The following is a 14,887-nucleotide window of genomic DNA, read 5'->3' as shown; positions in this document are numbered from 1 at the left end:
AAGTTCTAATTCAACTTTCAGCTGGAGCACATTGCATTCACAAAGAAAAACAGTGATACCTTCATAGCAACATTTAATAAACCTAAAGCTTCCCTGTTGGCTCATTGGTGGAGTTTGTTACTGAGCATCTGAACCTTAAATCCAGTGAGACGACCATCTTCAGTCGAGGCCAGTCAGAGAACTTCAAGACCTTCCATCAGCTGGACCAGATGTGGCATCATCTCCCTCTAAACATCTGGATGACAGGAGAAAAGACAGAAATCAAACACAGATAACAGAAGTACAATTTATTCACTTTCATCATTTTATAAAAGTAGCATGAACTTTATTAAAACTTGACAACATCAGTAATGGAAGTAAATGTTTTTATCTCATGTTGAAGCTAAATTTAAAGTCAATTTTAATGACAGTTTATCCTGAGAGGAGTGAGAATGGAGCTTTTCTTTCCTTTTTAGAATATTCCCTCAAAATATTCTGTTTATTATTGGCTTTAGAAGCATTTTTCTTTATTTATTTTTACATACCTCAGAATGATACACTTTGCTGGTTTACAGATAATTTCATGTACAATGACAATAAAGATGTTCTATTATAACATATTTTGCTAAAACAACAACTGCAAACCTTCTCAACCATCTCTCAGGCTGCAAAATTCCAACTGTGACCAAGAATTATCTGATGTAGTTATTATTATAATCTTTACTGAACCAGCCCTGGAATTAATAAAAATCTGTATATGGATATGATTTTCTCTGATGGAACCACTATGGAAGCCATAGTAATTATTAACTATCCTTTGAAGGGAAACATTAGGTCTTCTTCAGGTGGATAAGAGACAATTTGACTGTAATTGGCGCTATATAAACAAAATTGAATTGAATTGAATTGAATAACTCTGTGTCCTGTTGTACGATGTTTTCCCAACAGATGGCATTACCCTCATGGATGGAGCATCAACAAGTGACGTCTACAACACAACAGAAATGTCTGGAAGCCAGTGGCCACCACTTTGAGCACCTCTTGTAATTGTAGAGGCCAAAGATAACTTTTATTAATCTCGTGATGTCTGAATAAATTTGGTATTGAAATATTTATGCAAGTTTTTCTTTTCCTGATGTGTGTAAACATTATTTTGGCTGACTCTGTATGATGGGTTTCTGACAGGTCACCAGGCAACATCTTTTTATAATAATGACAAACATACCTGCATTCTACAGGAGTGATTTTCCTCATGTGCAGGTAAAGATGTGTGAGGAGCTTAGAGATGACAGGAGCAGGAGTCATCCTCACTGTTTCAGCTTCCACCTAGAAACAGAAAGACCACAAACAAACACACTGATATACTCTCAAACGTTCAACCTCACAGCCTCAAAATATCTGTTTAGGAAGTGTTGTGTTTCTAAATTCTGCTGAAAGCATTGACAGACATTCTCTTACAAGGTTGTGTAAAAAGCAGCCTGTCCTCTGAGCTACTGAGAAATTTTCCTGAACAAAGTTTCTACATGTAAATCAGCTCAACAAAAACTAAAGCCTCAGTCAGAGATAACAGGTATCGCAAATTATAAAGAACTTTCTTTGTTAACTCAGACTTTCTGCTTCAACCTCACATAAAAAGGGGAGTTTAACTCATCAGGTGACTGAAAATGAACGGCTTGTGCAGTTCTAGATCCAAAAGTAGGATATTTCAACTCATGTTTTACTACAAATACATCCAGTAATAAATAAATACAATGGCTGGTTGTTAGTTTATTCACTATTAATGTCATTTTATATACTGGATTGAACTTGAGCAGTGGAAGAGAGAAGGAATTTAATGAAATTATGGAGATTCAGAGAGGTAATGTTGCGCAATGTTAAGTTAAGCGCAGTTTAATTCAAACCAGCTGAATGTTAAACTTTAGTGCCGCTCAACGGGTTTCAGTTAACCTTAAAGTAAAATAACTTTTTTAAAAGCTAAAATACACAGCAGAGAAATACAGGTTGAGAAGGTCATTCTAATAATGAGGACAGTTGCTGCAGCAACTAACACAGGTGTTCAGCGGTAAGTTAGCCACCTGTGTTAATTAGCCCGCTAGCTAACTTAGCCGCTTAGCGAGCTAACGCGTCGGGACCAACTGCTCAAACACGACAAAACACAACTCTTCACAAGTCGCTGACTTAACGTACAACAAAACAACGCTACTGGTTAGAAGTATTTATCTTCTTACCGTGTTTTACTCCAAAAACAAGATCAACAGCAGCCAGAGATGCTACCAGACGTGCCGACCATAGATACTCATAGACTAGATACGCTAGCGCGCTGTCTTCTATATTATCTATGGTCTGACCAATCACTGCTCTCTGGCTCCGCCCTCTGAGAATCTTGTTGTCGTTTGGCTCCACACTTCCTGATGACCACTTCCGGTCTCAGAAAATGAAAAAACGGACCTTTTTTCGTTTCTGTCTCTTACTGATTTTACTTTCTTGTTATTCTAAATATAAAACGAAAATCAGAGCATTTTTTAAAAATCGTATATCCCTTTTTGATCATGAATAGTAAAACGCCTTTTATTTCAATTTTAATTTTTGTATTTTAAAACGAAAATCAAATAACCACTCGTTTTTTGTTTGTCAATACCCGTTTCAGAAGGGAAAATCCAATTACCAGATCCGTACACGGACCCACCACACACACCTTTGACACATTTCCACACATTAGTTGAGGAGCCGCGAAAACCTGGTCGCCCCAAACTATTTTACATCTGGCGAAGCTCTCCAGCAAACTACAGTCGGATGAAGAGTCCAGCCACTCGTCTGGCCCGGATTCTGCCACCAGCGCGGATGAAGCCGATCTTATCGAAGGAATTGATCATTCCAGTGACATGTAAGTCTGTATTCATGAGAAGTTGTTTGTTTTGAGTTGGAGAAAAGTAAAGAAAGTATAATATACATGTAACGCCGCCGAAAGCATTCCGCGCAAAATACGCATCATTTTTACAAGTCATGTGCTGCGCACAGCTAACGTACCACGTAACTTTTTCTGTGTGCAGCATTTACAATGTTGGGAAGGAGGAGGAGGAGGAAGAGGAGAGAATGGAGGTCTCCTGCTGTCCTGGTACCCAGCTAGAGGTAGAGGGACAGACCGTCCTCCAGCCAGGAGACGCTGCAGCAGCCGCTCCACCAGCGAGCGCTCCGGGCCAGAGGCATTCCCTACAGCTGGCTGGAAAACTGAGAAGGAACCTGACAGCTTACCTTCTCTGCCACATTTCCTGCCGAAAAGGAGGCCAGGTGTCCAGCCACCTCTGTCAGAATGTGTGGACAGCCCTTCTCCATCAGACCTGTCCAAGTACTTGGACCAGGAGACCATCAAAATACTGTTTCTGATTCAACTCAGTAATAACGATTTTCTTTTCAAATGCACTTTTTATGGTCTGACCATGGTTTTGTACATAAAATATGTGTGTGAAATTTGATTGCACTATTGTAAATAATTTGTTTTGATGTTGATGTTGTCTCTTTGCAAATTTGGAGTTTTGTTTATTTTCGTTTTTTTACAGGTTACAAAATTGACCATATCTCAAAAAGCAAATTATGTACAGACTCCAAATAAATTTCCTGTGGTTCCAAAGGATATTGTGCAATTTTTTTACATTTACAAATTTGAGGGATACAGCTATGCAATTTCTGTATTTTGAAATATATGTGAAAAAAACAAAAACGATTTTCATTTTTTTAAGGTTTATTGCACTTTTAAGCAATTTTTTGTAGTAGTTAAGACATAAGTCAACACATATGATTAAAATTTGGGATATCAGGGTTATTTTGATGTAAAGCAAATAAAAATACTCCAAAAAATGGCACTACAGCATGTAAAAATGTAAAAATATGTCCTGGCGGACTTGCACAATGGTGGGTCTTAAAGGGTTAACTGCTTCTAGTACCATACAGTCTTATTTTATCTTTCTGTTTCCATTAATGTTAAATAAAAAAACACATCTACTGATCAGTAAAAGTCTGACTTCATTCATCACTACATATGACTGAAATAAAATCTAACTAAATAGTCAATTACAGAGAATATATGAGCTTTAATAGTATTTTTTCATCATTACACAATGAAACACATATTCACTGTTCAGACTGGTTATAATTTGTGTCCATGTGTTTTTTCTGTACCAAAATATCACAGTATTACAACCTTTACTGCTTGTGTACAATTATACAGAAACTATGAACAAATACTCGTAAAACAACACTCCAAAAATGTTCATTTTAAAATGGCACATGCTTTGTCCAACTAGCAACAATTACATCAGCACTTGTGAATTTACATTTTGTCACAAAAAGCAGGTAAGATCCAACCAGCTTCGTTTTAACGTCAGTGTAGCAGTCATAGATTTAATGTTTATAGAGCAACGTTAACCCTTAGATGCATTAGTGGGTCAAAAATGACCCGGTGAGGTCATTTTCTTGCAATATCTTTGTAATGAAAAGCTGTTATCATTTCATTTTCCAGTTATTCCTCCAAAAACATGTTTCTGAAATCATTCCATTAAAAATTTTAAGTTATCTTTCATAGTTTTAAAGAAATTGTAATATTTGTATTACTACCCCAAGCTCTTCATCATTGTTAATATCATACAAGAGGTGACGCAGTGCAACAACAAAATGGATGTTGACTTTCTTCTTCTTCTTTTTCTTCTTTTACAGACATAAAATATTTTGATCTTCAAATCCTTATTGTCAAAATCAATCAAACCATGGAAAGTGCAGTACATAAACAAGTAAGAAATATCCTCTTATAACAAAAAATCTCATGTATGCATAAATAAAATGCCAATGTTAAAAGTGCATGTATATGTTAACCATTTCTCTCTCACTGACAGGTGGAAATAATCTCACTATTTTGTTTATTTATCCAAAAAGCCTGCCAGTTAGATTTTAGGAAACAAAACAGCAACAAAACATGCACGTTTGCACCACTTTGTTAAACATATTCAACCTAAGGAACAGCAGCATTCTATAATAAAAGATATCACAAATCCAGCTCTAAAATACACGTTTCAATTCAATGAAAGGCATTAATGTTTCAAATATTAATTACAGCAGATAAAGATACACATGTACACATATATTTGTTATATTTAATATAATATGGTGATATACAAAATTACTTGTCAGAACTGATTATTTAATTCTATTTCATTAATTTCGATAAAGTTGGCCACAAAAAAAAAAATCCCCTGGTGACATTCAACGCTTGCTGTAGCTGCCATTTATTTTGGGTTTCAACTTGATTCCAAACTTTTTTATTTACATTTTCCATTAAAAGTGCACCAGATTCAGGTTTCTATGTACCAGTGAGTTTATTTTGATAGCGAAGAAAACTGAAAAATGCAAGCATTCTTAGGAATGTGTTAATTATGAGTGTTGTTTCTATTATTTCTCTGCAGATTTATGGACATGCATGTGCAATGAATTTCCAAGAAAACAGATAGAAGTTACATTTAATCTACAAATATCTGTCTATTATTTCTATATGTTCTGCCTCCTGTGAGCCGCATGTCACAGCTACTGTTGCTGCTCTTGGTAAATGGAGAAATCAGGAGCCACAGTACGATAATTATCTTCCTGTTGTTCCTGAACAGCACCATGTTCTTTTCACCCCCACCCACCAACTGTCTGAGTTAATTCATATTTATTAGGTCAAAAAACACAAAAACAACCGTATGTTGGCTCAGCGTACCCAGTGGAGACGACTAACTGTCTTTATTATCCTGCTGGGAGTTGAGTTTTGACCTGTTGCCACGGGAACAAGTGCTCTTGTCTTTGCTCAGGAGGCTGGTGTTGGCTCGAGAGAGGGTGCACATGCTGCTCGGTCGAAGCCTTGTGTTTTGAAGCTCCAGCTCATCGTAGCTCGACACCCGGACAAAGGGGCACCAGCGGAAAACCTTCTTGAAACCAGCCCGGAATCTGCAGCCGAGTCTGACATGTAATCATGCTGCTGTGTAAAATGTGAGTTTTTTTTAGTAGAGCAGACTGGTTTGTACTCACCTGCTGTTGAGGCAGCAGTAGATGATGGGGTTGTACATGGTGGAGCTCATCGCCAGCCACAGCACTGACAGGTACACCTGCTGGATGTACTTCCACTTGCTCAGACGCTTGTTGAGACCCGTCACGATGAAGTAGACGTGATACGGCAGCCAGCAGAGGGCAAAGGTCACCACCACAATGATCATCATCTTCACCACCTGCAGGTGGAGAGAAGAAGAAAAAGTCCTCAGCAGGAGAGGAGGCATTTTTCACAGAAGACATTTTGACATTTCACAGTAGTAAATGCACACGTTGAAGTCGTAAAATGAGTAGCAAAATGTCTTAAAATAAAACTAAAATATGGCTAATGTGAGGTTGGAGTCACCAGATTCAACAAGTTATTATTATTTCTACACAGAGAACTTCCACAGCTGAGAAGATAAATGAAGGGATTTTTATCATTTTTGCTTGAAAAATTACCGACACAATTATTGGAAATAATGATTGAAAGAAACAAATGCTTTATTTTTCTTTATATATTAAAACTATATATATATCAATCCATTACTATCCAGATAGTAATGCAAGCATTTTGGCTTAAAATGCAATGTAAACCTATTTTATTATAATATAGATTTAAAGTGCTAACTTGCTGATCTTTTTTCCAGTGGAAATTCTGAGAATGAACATTTCTATCACCATCCAATGTCACTGAGATTAACTCAAACACAGACAAGCCAGAGCTTTCTCCCCCTATGGCAGAATGATAATGAGATATAGTTAGACCACTCTGCACTGTGCTGTTTTAGTGCTACAGAATGGTCTGCCTATGTGAGACTAGTCTGTAGATGCTATTGTAAATACTTCACTGAGTTTTGCTGCTAGCTGCTGTGTCTCATGACAGGTAACATACAAGGAGATTATGGCTGACGCTGAGGATGATGATGCTGAACTATAAACAAGAATTTCAAGGCTGTAAAATCAAAACAATGAGCTTATAGACACTAAAACACATGAAGACACTGTGAATTTCGAGGAACTGCAAAGCAGAGTGATAATTCTCTGCGGGTTCGTAACTACAGGGGATAATTTTCATCATAAACATTGTCATTTGCTGCATTGTTGATATAAATACACTGCCTGTCCAAAAAAAAAGTCATCACTTAGATTTAACTAAGCAAATAGGTAAGAGCCTTCCATTAGATAATTACTGCAGTGATGAATACATTTCAGCTGCAACAACTTATTTAACTCTAGCTGATGCAGTGAGGAGCTTCTCATTTCTTAAACAACCATGTTTGAAGACATATCCTGTGGTCATGGAAAGGATGTTAATCTGTCTCAGAAGGGTCAAATTATTGACCTGCATCAAGCAAAGAAAACAACTAAGGAGATTTCTGAACTACTAAAATCATGTTAAGAACCGTCCAACACATTATTAAAACATGAAGGATAGTGGTGAACCATCATCTTTGAGGAACAAATGTGGTCGGAACAAACTCTTAGTTGATTGTAGGAAATCAACAGCAGAACTCACGACTATGTTTAATAGTAAAAGTAAGAACAATTCCACATGCACAATGTGAAGGGAACTCAGAGGATTGGGACTAAACAGCTGTGTAGTTCTAAGAAAACCACTGATCAGTGAGGCTAATCAGAAAAAAAGGCTTCAGTTTACTAGGTAGCATAAAGATTGGACTCTGGAACAATGAAAGAAGGTCATGTGATCTGATGAGTCCAGATTTACCCTGTTCCAAAGTGATGGGGGCATCAGGGTAAGAAGAGAGGACGATGAAGTGATGCACTCATCATGTCTAGTTTCTACCATCCTGTGGGGGTTTAGGGTTATGATCTGGGGTTGGTCAGGTTCAGCAACATTATGTTCCCAAAGAATGAGGTCAGCTGACTACCTGAATATACTGAATGACCAGGTCTTTCCATCAATGGAGTTTTTCTTCCCTGATGACATGGACATGTTCTAAGATGATGATGCCAGGATTCATGGGGCTCACATTGAGAATGAGTGAATCAGGGAGCATGAGACGTCATTTTCACACATGGATTGTCCTCCACAGAGTCCAGACCTCAGCCCCACTGAGAATCTTTGGGATGTTCTGGAGAAGACTTTGTGCAGCGGTCTGACTCTCCCATCATCAATATGAGATCTTAGTAGAAAATTAATGTAACTCTGTACAGAATTAAATGCTGTGACATTGCAGAAGCTTATCGAAACAATGTCATGGCGAATGTGTGTCGTTCTCAGAGCTAAAGGCAATCCAGTGAAATATTAGAGTGTGCGATTGTTTTTTTTTTTTGGGATGGGCAGGGTATCTTGATGAGTGCAACATTAAATAATTCAACTGCCTGAGCTCTTTCTTGAATGCTTGTAAAATATTCTGCCATGCATCCCACCTAAACAACCTCTTCAACTGGAGAATCATTAAATCATGGAAGTACAAAGCTCTCTAAATGCCATTTCACTGTGGGATGTTAGAAACTCTGGCAGCCTTTTGCATGTACACTGCCTCAGAACTAACAAGTTTGTTGACCGCCTCCTTCATTCTCATAATGATTTCCATTTCTTGGGCCCAAAATGACTGCCGTATATGAAAAGGAAAGGTCAGCGATGACGCATCAGACCCAGCAGGTTCCAGGTTCCAGGTGGGATGGATGAAAGAGTACCACAGAACTCATCACTGTTATAGCACAATGCAGACTCTCGGGGGGGTTAAAAGGAGCAGGCGGCTATTAGACTATCAGCAGACGCTCATCTGCAACACGGACATGAGAACGAATTCCACTTATCTCTACCCAGATGCTATCTCATCAGCGTGGGTCTTGTGAATCAAGCTTCACATTGTCTCGCAGCTTTATTTCCTGACATTCATAAACCTCTTTTTATCTTTTTTCAGCTCAATTTTGTTGGAAATCTGCACCTGTGATGATTGTTTTTCACAGAGGTCCTTTAAAAGATTGCAAAAACAAACCTGCACCTGTCTCTGTTCCTGTGTACTCAGTGTGTATGTATCATTGAAACCATAATAAGTTCTTAATGAATGTGAATCTAATCTGAAATTTCTGTCTTATTTTGAAGTTTACTTTGTTGCTGTTCTCAGTTTGCTTGATGCATATAAGTTAGAATAAATCTGGCCAGAGTAACTGGGTCAAAGACAAAATAACTTGTTGATCCACAGATTAAGATTTTTTTTTAAATATGTCCAAAATATCCTCTATTAACAAATAGTTCCTGACCGCTGCACTGCACCATTGAACAATCCGACATGTTAACTGCAGTATTCGTGATGTTTATCAATGAAATGCATTTGTCGGCATTAATCCCAGAGTTGTCTTGATAGATGTTCGTCATGACAGCTGTGATGGCCTTAATCCCTGTTCAACCCAACCCTCAGAGTAGCTGCTGTAAAGCTCGCTGCGTAGTCTGCCTGATGATGCGAGTACCTCTGGATCTTGTCCTCTTCAGCATGTTGTGTTTGCTTGACTTCATAATGAGGGCTTGTACCGGTGCGTTCGCTCTGTATGTGGTTTTCAGATAACAAAGTGTGAATTCCCTTCACAGCACTGAGCTAATGTGCTTTGCTGCTCCTCACATCACATTTTACTGATCTAAGCCCTAAGTGGTCCACAGTGTTTTCACAGACCTACTCGCATTTGTCCTAATTGCGTGTGCCATGTGTTTTGTGGTAAACATATGGAGGATTATTTGCTTTTGTGCACTAATGTCCCTTATGGTAATAAATGCATTTAGTGTTTTCTTTGTTTGTCTGTTTTTCAAATGAAAGAAGGTACAACTGCAGGTTAAGTTACAAGTGTTTTTAGGGTATAAAATTAAGTTGAACCTCTTCATTTCGTTCTTGTCTTCATTTTCTGCTAAAGGGAAAAGCTTGATCATTTGCTTCTTAATTCAGTTTCACTACAACATTTAGCCTCTTGGAGCATCTTTTTCCATTCAAATGAAGGCTCTCAGTGTGCAGATGTTCTCCAATCAACTTAAACCTCGGTCTTTTATTTCCATATGTGTTTTTAGCACATTCACAGTCAGTCACAGCAGTCGATCAACAACAAGACTGTCCGTAGATAACTAAAGACAGTCTCAGCAGCGTATATGATATGTGGGTCATTCCAGAATTGGAGGACATTTGGGCTTCAAAATTTTTGAAAAACAAACCTTCACTTTTACAATTTCCTGCTACATATTCATCAATAATAGGTCATAAACTGTCAAAGGCTTGATTAGCTCAGCTTACACATCAATGGTACCATTTTTATTCCATGTTTTATTTGTTGTTTGCTAACCCTACTCTAATCACAGTAACAGGGTTGCTAATCTATGCTAATGTTAGCTTTTTCTCAGGAGTAGAAGCTAGATATTTAGCTGTTACTGCTGACTAAGAGGACAAACTTACTGATGGAAAAAAGTAAAGAAAAAAGTCAAAAGAATTTGTTTTATCCTGATAATATGCATAACATGTTTGCATGAGGTAGAATGAGATTCAAAATATGAAAAATAGAAGAGAGGACATAGCTTTGCTCTACCCATTCTTTTGGAAAATTTTTTGATGTGAATTCCAGTGTTTCATGTGATTCACTGTTTTCTTCTTCTTCTATCAGCTAAAAAGGTTATGCTAACAGGCTAACAGTTCCATGCATAATAATTATTATTTTAAATATTATGTTGATTAAAACAAAATGCTCCCACAATTACAAGAGACATCAATGAAAAAAAAAAAAAAAAGGAGGTTTAAATTTCATTTTAACTGTTTTATTTGAGATTCAATTTGGTCATCAGGGGGGTGGGACAAGAGAAAAATGGTATTTTAGGGGGAACTCCAGCCTTACTTGGTATTTTAAAAAATATTTTCAAACATTCATCTCTCAGTTTTTTTCAGATTTGGTCTCAGGACAAGTAAATTTACACAACAACTGCATGTTTTAGTATTTTATATATGGATTATTTGAAATTTGATGGGTGGGACGTAAAATGTCGTCCAATTCTGGAATGACGCATGTAGAAATGCATTATTTTGCTAAGTTATATCTGCAAGTTGTGTTTTCTTCATCATATTTTAGATTGGAGAACACCTAAAGAATTAGATGATCTGCTTTTTAATGAGTCTGTTTACCCTATATTAGAGTAAAATTAGCGTGTGCCAAATAAACAAGGTAATTACCTTCCTTTTAGCCTGGAGTTGTCCAAGATAGTTATCAGATGAGTCTCCGGGGATCTCACTTCCCCACAGCGTCACCCCCACGATGGTGTAAGTGATGCCCATCACCACCAAGGGCAGCAGGTAGACCAGAACGGTAACTATGATATGATACCTGCACAAATCCAGAAACACATCACCAGTATATTTTAAAGAAGGTGCCTGTAGCTGTTTAACAAAAGAACTAGGAGCAGAATGGAGAGGTGGGTGAACAATGACGCGGGTAGAGTTGCAATGACAAACAAAGAGATGAGGGAAATATAAATAAAAGAAACAAGTTAGCCCCGTTTGTTGTAATAAGGGTGGTGAAGCTTGACATGGTTGTCTTGTGTGGTCTCACATGAAGGGGTCGTCGGCCGTGCGGGGCCAGGAAACGTAGCACAGGGTCCTACGGGGAAGAGTTCTGGTGGTGGAGAAGTAGCAGAGAGGGAAGGCCAGAACCACAGCCAGACTCCAGATACAGACGATGACTCCCATTGTGGCTTTTGCAGACAGACGATGCTTCAGAGGATGGATGATGGCCATGTACCTACAGGACAGAACAACACAGACATGAGTTGTACATTACAGTTACAGCATGTCAGGTGGGATGCAATCCTGAAAAGATATCATGAAGATTTGTAAAGCAGGCATGGCTGACATTTGGTGTGTGAACATAAAAGTTACTGAAGTCAGATTAATGATTGCCAAAATTACAAAGATTTTTAAAAAAAAAAAAAAAAAGCAAAACTTTAAAACATACACTACTGTTCAAAAGTTTAGGGTCGCACAGGCAATTTCATGTTTTCCATGAAAACTCACACTTTTATTCATGTGCTAACATAATTGCACAAGGGTTTTCTAATCATCAATTAGCCTTTCAACACCATTAGCTAACACAATGTAGCATTAGAACACAGGAGTGATGGTTGCTGGAAATGTTCCTCTGTACCCCTATGGAGATATTCCATTAAAAATCAGCTGTTTCCAGATAGAATAGTCATTTACCACATTAACAATGTCTAGATTGGATTTCTGATTCATCTTCATTGAAAAAAAATGCTTTTCTTTCAAAAAGAAGGACATTTCTAAGTGACCCCAAACTTTTGAATGGTAGTGTATTACTTGATCATATTTTAAGCAAACAACACGCGAGCAAAACAACAGAAAATAAAGTTATTTTCCCTCCACAAAAAGAATAAATAAGTTCATCATATGTACAATGCATCTGCCAAAAAATCTATGAATCTTCATTCAGATTTGGATTTGGATTTTCCTAATAAAACTTTGCATTAATGATCAAATATTTAATGCAGGTTATCCTAAAAGAAGTAAAATAAAATGAACTGAATTTCAGAATTGAAAACTCAAATAGAGAAATAGTGAATAAAGTGCAATAAAATCGTTTTTTGGGTAAAGAAAACAAGGAAAAACAAAACAAAAGAAAATGTCAAGATACACTACCAGTCAGAAGTTTGGACACACCTTCTCATTCCATGCTTTTTATTTATTTGTATTATTTTCTACATTGAAGATTAATACTAAATATTAACACTTTTTTTGGAATGAGAAGGTGTGTCCAAAACCTTTGACTGGTAGTGTACAATAATGAGAAATTGACTGGTAACAGTTAATTTTCCATCGTACCTGTCGATGGCTATCGCGGTCATGGAGTAGATGCTGGCAAACACAGCGGTGACGGGGAAGAAGTTGTGGAACCTGCAGTAGACCTCTCCGAAGTACCACTCTCCATGAGTCGCGTAGATGAAGTTGATGAGCGTGTTGAAGGCGGCCATCGAAACATCCGCGAAAGCCAAGTTCAGGAGGAAATAGTTGGTGACAGTCCGCATCCGCTTGTGCGCCAGAATAATCCAAATCACGATCAAGTTCCCAAAAACGGCCACCGCCAGCACCGTGCTGTAAGCCACCGACCACAGAGCGACGCGCCACGCCGGCTGCACGAACTGGTTGGTCAGGTTTGTGGTTGAGTTGGATCCATCCCGTCCAGAGGCCATTCCTCAGGTCCTCACTGGTGTCTGGTGCAGTCCGCTGCCGGCGCGAGACATGGATCAGTTTGGCGCGTCTGGTGCGCAACAGACGCGCAAGAGAGTTAACATGTGACAGAGATGCAGCCACTCCCCGAGATCAGAGACACAGCAGAGATGGAGTCAGTTTATCAGGATTTGTATTTTCATATTTGATCTGGCACAATCATTCAAAAAGAAAAGATCAAATTAAAAATTTGCCATATCTGCCAAGGATAAGAGCAAAGCTTGTACGCCTTTAAAACAAATTCAACTCCTGTTTTTATTGTATGTACTCAATTTATGTTTGTTTGAGCAGGTTTTGCTCACAAAGGTGAAATTACAAGACGATTTACAACAACAGGTTACAAGGAGAGAATTAAACCTCCTAAAATAATAACAAAAACAAAGTTAAAAAAAATCTTTAAAATTGTGAAAATCTGGCTCCAAGCATGACAGAAAAATCCGTTAAAAACTGCAGAATATTGTAACTTTAAAAAACCGACAACAGTGAAAATAGCTGTACATATCGATAAAATAATTATATATTTTTGGCTAATTTATATATGGTAAAGCAGTGTAGTTTTATGGTCACATAGTGTAAAATAACAAAGTGATATTTGTTTAAAAAATATGTTTTGATGTGTACATGATCTAGTTTTTTTTTTACAGTCAACATATAAATTTATATTTTCTGTGATTTTACTATATACATCTATAATTTAACAAAATAGAGAAAATGTGTTAACAATTTGAAATCCATTTTTTTTCAAATGACTGCAATTATGTGTAAAAATAACTTGTTTTTTGCTGATTTAAATACAGTACAAACAGTGTAAATTGACTGTCACATGTTAGGACTAAAATGTAATGGACACTGTGTTCATTTAATGTTAAAAAATGTAATATTATAATCTTTTACAGTGTCATTTCTTCTCACAAATCCAGCTCTCTTCAGATAATTTTAAAAACTCTGGTAAAAGTCAAAGACATTTCATTCCTAAAGGGTAAAATTGCCGTTCTCTGCTTTAGCGCTGCCTGAAGCTTTAGATCAGCCTGAGCGTGATGCAGTTAATCCATAATAGCTGTGATATCAAAACCAAAGCTTATAGTTTCAGGATTCTATGTAGGTTTGTCTGTATTATGTAAGAAGGTGCTCAGCAAAATAGATCAGTGTAAAGGCTATTAAATGAGGACATAATGGAAATGTTTAGTACACTTTCTCAGATTGTTTCTTATGTAAAGTTGGGACAGAAACCCAAATGACTCCTCTTCATGTCCTACATTCAAAATTACCTGCACTCTTCTACAAAACATCCAGAGTCTGTTTTCCAGGTGTTGATCACATTTTCCTCAATCTTGAACTCAGAAATTCTAAAATCCTGGCAGTGGTTCTGCTAGGGCTGCGTCAGTTTTGCTCCAAGTATCCTAAGTTTCAATTTTACCCAATTACACCTACAGTGTGTATTATTCACCTCCTCAGTTTAGATTTCACTATACAAATAAACATACTTAACGTATTCATTTATTGGAAATGTTCTTAAAAAAATAGAACATAAATAATAGAATTAAATATAATAAATAATAATTAGTAGTAAATGAATCACTTGAACAACAGAGATCAATAAATTCTTATAATGATAATAA

General features: G+C 37.3%; 1 protein-coding gene and 1 long non-coding RNA gene across 2 annotated transcripts in view; both read right to left on the bottom strand.

The window, feature by feature from the left end:
- Positions 1-1,667, bottom strand: part of LOC129348664 (uncharacterized) — a 7,999-nt gene extending 6,332 nt beyond the window's left edge. The window contains exons 1-2 of the long non-coding RNA XR_008601282.1: positions 1,205-1,667; positions 135-235 (exon numbers count right to left, since the gene is read on the bottom strand). This is a non-coding gene — a long non-coding RNA (uncharacterized LOC129348664). The remainder of the gene's footprint in view (positions 1-134; positions 236-1,204) is intronic.
- A 1,944-nt stretch (positions 1,668-3,611) lies between these two features.
- tacr3l (tachykinin receptor 3-like) lies at positions 3,612-13,342 on the bottom strand. The gene is made up of 5 exons (XM_023268085.3): positions 12,864-13,342; positions 11,578-11,766; positions 11,202-11,352; positions 6,034-6,230; positions 3,612-5,952 (listed from the first exon to the last, which is right to left on the bottom strand). Exons 1-5 carry the CDS (start codon positions 13,229-13,231, stop codon positions 5,739-5,741), a joined length of 1,119 nt encoding a protein of 372 aa, XP_023123853.1. The 5' UTR covers positions 13,232-13,342; the 3' UTR covers positions 3,612-5,738.
- Between the last annotated feature and the right edge of the window lie 1,545 nt (positions 13,343-14,887).

The sequence above is a fragment of the Amphiprion ocellaris genome, chromosome 4 (genome assembly GCF_022539595.1).
Source record: "Amphiprion ocellaris isolate individual 3 ecotype Okinawa chromosome 4, ASM2253959v1, whole genome shotgun sequence".
NCBI lineage: Eukaryota > Metazoa > Chordata > Actinopteri > Pomacentridae > Amphiprion > Amphiprion ocellaris.
The sequence above is the reverse complement of the archived record's forward strand: the minus strand, read 5'-3'. Positions and strand labels throughout refer to the sequence as shown.